This window comes from Limulus polyphemus, unplaced genomic scaffold, assembly GCF_000517525.1.
Source record: "Limulus polyphemus unplaced genomic scaffold, Limulus_polyphemus-2.1.2 Scaffold4357, whole genome shotgun sequence".
Taxonomy (NCBI): Eukaryota; Metazoa; Arthropoda; class Merostomata; order Xiphosura; family Limulidae; genus Limulus; species Limulus polyphemus.
The window spans coordinates 27,746-33,294 of NW_013669967.1; the positions used below are offsets into that span (position 1 = coordinate 27,746).

Below are 5,549 nucleotides of genomic sequence, written 5' to 3' on the forward strand. Positions count from 1 at the left end.
AGATATTCCATTGTGTATCTTTAGGCTTAACAACAACCAAACCAACAGCCATCGCTATTAGTCGAATGGCACAGATATTCCATTGTGTATCTTTAGGCTTAACAACAACCAAACCAACAGCCATCGCTATTAGTCGAATGGCACAGATATTCCATTGTGTATCTTTAGGCTTAACAACAACCAAACCAACAGCCATCGCTATTAGTCGAATGGCACAGATATTCCATTGTGTATCTTTAGGCTTAACAACAACCAAACCAACAGCCATGAGAAAGAAGAGTCACCATGTAAAAAGATAACACAACCTCTGAACTTGGAAAATGGGGAAGGGTCTATGTCCGAAACGTAACGAGCACGTGATTGGCAGAGTTCAGTGACGCTTCCAAACAAAACTGTTATTTCCTTCCGACATGTAAAGTAGTACGCCTTTCTCTGTGCTGATATTTGTGTCTAGGAAAACTAACGAAGACAAACAGCTAACATTTCTGATATTGGTAGTGCACGTGCCACTGAACGAATAGATCACTCAGTTCTTCAATGTAGAATACAAGATTGTAATACAACTAATCCCTCAGTTCTTCAATGTAAAATACAGGATTGTAATACAACTAATCCCCCAGTTCTTCAATGTAGAATACAGGATTGTAATATAACTAATCATCCAGTTCTTCAATGTAAAATACAGGATTGTAATACACCTAATCCCCAGTTCTTCAATGTAGAATACAGGATTGTAATATAACTAATCATCCAGTTCTTCAATGTAAAATACAGGATTGTAATACACCTAATCCCCAGTTCTTCAATGTAGAATACAGGATTGTAATACAATCCATATGATCAGACTTATTGTCACGTCACGTCGTGATTTATTGGTTTAACTATCAATACCCAGTAATATGTCCTTTAGCAATATTCCGTTACGTCATGATTTGCTGGTTTAATTACCAATATGACACGATGTCCTTTAGCAATATTCCGTTTCATGATTTGCTGGTTTAATTATCAATATGACACGATGTCCTTTAGCAATATTCCGTTACGTCATGATTTGCTGGTTTAATTACCAATATGACACGATGTCCTTTAGCAATATTCCGTTCCATGATTTACTGGTTTAATTACCGATATGACACGATGTCCTTTAGCAATATTCCGTTCCATGATTTACTGGTTTAATTACCAATATGACACGATGTCCTTTAGCAATATTCCGTTCCATGATTTACTGGTTTAATTACCAATATGACACGATGTCCTTTAGCAATATTCCGTTACGTCATGATTTGCTAGTTTAATTATCAATATGACACGATGTCCTTTAGCAATATTCCGTTACGTCATGATTTGCTAGTTTAATTATCAATATGACACGATGTCCTTTAGCAATATTCCGTTACGTACCGTTGTAGGTTTTTTTTTTGTTTTTGTTTTTCCTCTGGCTGATGCAGCTTTGTTGGTACAACGATCAGTGCCTGGTGCGACGTGTTTATTTAGTTTACTGCGTCATAAGATACTAGAACATTGAGGGAGTCAGTATCAGGTTAACCTGAACAAATATAAAAGGAAACTTTTCACAAATAGGTCCATGATAAGTATAAAAAATTGTTAGTTTTCAATAAACTTAAACTATTATCTGACTTAGTAATTTCTTTAATAACTAACACTAATATTAAGATCAAACTTTCATAGAACGGGTTCTACAAATCACGCCTACTGAAAAACAAACCAACATTCATGTTGACATATTTAAAATTATGCAATACAAAATGCAATCAAAATGTGCTCCATTTTCCTTGGCTAACGCTTCTTGTTCCACTAAATCAAACAATATTACGCTTACATCTATGTCATAAATATACGTAATAATTTAATTTCTCCTGCTCTTCGAATTTCTATACAAATTATGACCTTACCAGCTTTCTGAAAGTACCAAGTTTTCATAACAATCCACTTTTAACCGAAACTTTCAAGACACACAGTAGTGCGTCGTGCGGCCTAAACAACCTGCTGCAGGACACACTGTGTGTTGGCCCGGCATGGCCAGGTAGTTAGGGCGCTCGACTTGCAATCTGCGGGTCGCGGGTTCGAATCCCCGTTACACCAAACATGCTCGCCCCTTCAGCCGTGGGGGCGTTATAATGTGACGGTCAATCCCACTATTCGTTGGTAAAAGAGTAGCCCAAGAGTTGGCGGTGGGTGGTGATGACTAGCTGCCTTCCCTCTAGTCTCACACTGCTAAAATAGGTACGACTAGCGCAGATAGCCCTCGTGTAGCTTTGCGCGAAATTCAAAACAAACAAACAAACATTGTGTGTTATTAACAGGAGTGATAGTTTAGCGATTTTCCATCTTCTGTATCTCGGACTGTGGTAATCCAAACTATTTTCACATATTTTCAGTTGATGTGCTCTACTGGACTCTTACTTCACATACCAAATTTCAAGACAATCCAATAATAAATACCTGAGATATAACATCTCAAATTTTAGTTGAGTTTCTTTCTCCCCCTCCCCCCCTTCTTCGCACCAAAAGTACGGAAACTTTATTTGATAAAAAACATTTATTATGGATTTTTCTCAAATTTGGTACATTGGTAGATCTTTACAACCTACAATTATGAGTTTCATTTGGTATAAATATAAGACATATGTGCAAAGTTATTCAACAAAAACCGCTCAAATTTGACGAAAATTTTTGCACACGTGAGATATCGGTGTAAAGTTTTTTTCTACAGCTTCACCTAAGAGTAAAGGTGGATCGTTTTTAGTTTTTTGTCATTCGAATTAAAGCTGACTGACTTAGAGTGGCAAAACTATAGGGTGAAAGGACGTGCAGGTACATAAGTATTGGTTAGGCTAAGCAAATTAGATTAGCAGTTTCTAGTGGACAGTTACAACTGATTATTCATTGCCAACTTTTCAACACAAATTTACTAAATTTTATGAAATTATCCTAATTAAAAAGCGTTTATCGTCATGTGATATTAGCTTGAGCAATTACCATTAATAATGATGCTTGCTACGGCTGTATCGATTGCATGCAGGTGATGACAAGCAACTGTTAATCTAAATTCCACGGCTTTACTATAAAGGAAGCTATTAACACTGGTTTAGAGAGGAAAAATATCTGGTTGGTTCTGTAAAGTAAAGGTCTGTTCCGAATAACAGAGTTGGAATCCTAAAGCTAATATTGGTTACTATAGAATGTTAACTTCTTATTTGGTGTGGTTTGTTGGTGTGTATTGACAGAAAGTCATGCTATCCAATGAAAACATCTTAGATGTGAAAAAAAGGTGCGTCCAAAAAATGATTGAGTGTGAGACTTAAAGGAACGAAATCAAAATTGGCGGCCAAACTGGTAGCTACACTTATAGCATTGATAAGAATTTTACAGCAAATCTTCATTCATTAGTCAGCTAAGCCGCGTTTTTTGTTTTACCCACCATCATGCCCCAAAGCGGTTTTGATTAGATCTATGTATCCTGACACACGGGACATCTACAAAATATTTGTCCAATATAAAGACGGAGTCTGTTAAAAATATGTACGTATTTCCTTTCAACAGTGGTAAAAAATATTGGTATGGAATTTTTTTTATTTAAATCTGCTTCTAGAACTTTTTTTAAGTTTTATATGTCCGTAATAAATGGTTCAAGAAAAACCTGTAGTAGACTTTACACAGACCAAGGACTGATATGTCATACACTTTATTATTAAATAACGTTATACAGACCAAGGACTGGCATGTCATACACTTTATTATTAAAGAACGTTATACAGACCAAGGACTGGCATGTCATACACTTTATTATTAAAGAACGTTATACAGACCAAGGACTGGCATGTCATACACTTTATTATTAAATAACGTTATACAGATCAAGGACTTTAAATGGAGAATAAAATTCATATATTACTGGCTTCCCCACTTTGTCCATCAAAATCTTGATGTTTGAATAGAATCTCAGCTTTCATCATTATACCCTTCTTTTAGTTAACTTTAGAATACTACTTTTATGACTATTTTACAACAAAGTATCATTTTACGATTGGAAATTCTGGTTATATTTGTTTTGCCAGTGAAGAAGCCAATAATGTAAGGACTTGATTCTCCATGTAAAGTCTAGACAGCTTATTCTGCTATGTGATCATTAGCTGATCAAGTGATATGTCCACTTCCATCCCTATCTTTTTTTCAAAGTCAGTAGCCAGCCTTACCAAGCTTTTTTATTTAGGAATATTTGTTTTCCTTATACTTGTTTGTTTACTTTTTATAAGATGGCGTACGTGGGTTACTAGATTATAGAATGTATACTAAAGCTTTATAAACTTTGTGTAGAATAATAATAAAATAGGTACTCAAAGATCGTGAAGACTGTTTTTCTCTATCAAATTACAATAAAATAATAGTTACTGATGAAACTAGATAGGCGCTAGGCCTATTAAAGAAAGATGGTGATGAACGAAAATAAGAAATCTCAGTATTAGCTATTCACCGGTTTTTGACCTTGGGACGCTCTGAATAGCTGAAAAGCGGCATATACACCGGAGACAGAGCGATTATGACAGGTAGGTTTTCATATCTAGCTTCTGATGACAAAATCCAGATGACTTTTGTATTGCTTTAATACAAGCGTCTGTGCCATCCCTACATAGCCAGTGCTAGTGCACTCTCCGATAATACGTAATTCAGCCTGATTAGAGTTATGATGTTAAACAACTAACACTTATGTGTTTCTTTAATACTTTGTTGTCTGCCCAAGTAGCTGTTGTGTTGACAAGAAAAGTTTTATTTGATTTTATGCAAAATGTCATTTCCTATCGATTGCTTTGCTATATTTGATGTCCACAAAAAACATAGTACATTTTAAATCGTTAGAATGTGTACTGCCTTAGGGAAATAAACTAAGCCTTACTGTGAGGATCACCTCTTTTCTGTAACGTATGGGATTATTCCATTGAGTTGTTATGAACGGTCAAACTGCACGAGGTTCGGCTAAGGAGTTTACACTTTAATACCATGTTGTAAATGCTGTGTACTGTGTAATTTAATATGTAAAACCCAAGTTACGAGTTTAAAAGAATAAATAACAAGTTTGGTGTTTTATTTCTTTGTTTGAGAATTTTCGCGCAAAGCTGTATTCAGAAGGTTTATCTGCGCATAGATGTATCTAAATTTGAACTAGTTGACTATAGGGGAGACATTTAGTGAGCAGCCCCCACCGCCAATTCTTCGACTGCTCTTGTCTGAACGAATAGTGAGATTTGACTGTTATTCTTTTAGCGTGTCCAGGCCCCAAAATAATTGATAACTTTAACTCTTGGATTTGAACTATTTGAAATTCATATATATATATGATCCTAATAAACTAGAGGTACATCCTCAGGGTCCCCGAAAGTGGTCTGTTTCAAGAATAAATGAAACCAAAATTAAGAGTAACAAATATTTATATTTCTTGCTTTTGAAGCTCATACGCCGTGCTCTGTTATAGCCTAGAGAATGCATAATTCTTCTTGTGATTCATGGCATGCGCACGTTTTACTGAC

At 35.6% G+C, this 5,549-nt stretch overlaps 1 protein-coding gene across 1 annotated transcript in view; it reads right to left on the reverse strand.

Annotated features, from left to right (window-relative positions):
- LOC111088751 (dual oxidase-like) overlaps window positions 1–1,952 on the reverse strand; it is a gene marked incomplete at its 3' end in the record, with an annotated part of 27,838 nt that extends 25,886 nt beyond the window's left edge. The window contains exon 1 of the mRNA XM_022399652.1: window positions 1,917–1,952. Coding sequence (XP_022255360.1) covers window positions 1,917–1,944 — 28 coding nt within the window. The remainder of the gene's footprint in view (window positions 1–1,916) is intronic.
- Between the last annotated feature and the right edge of the window lie 3,597 nt (window positions 1,953–5,549).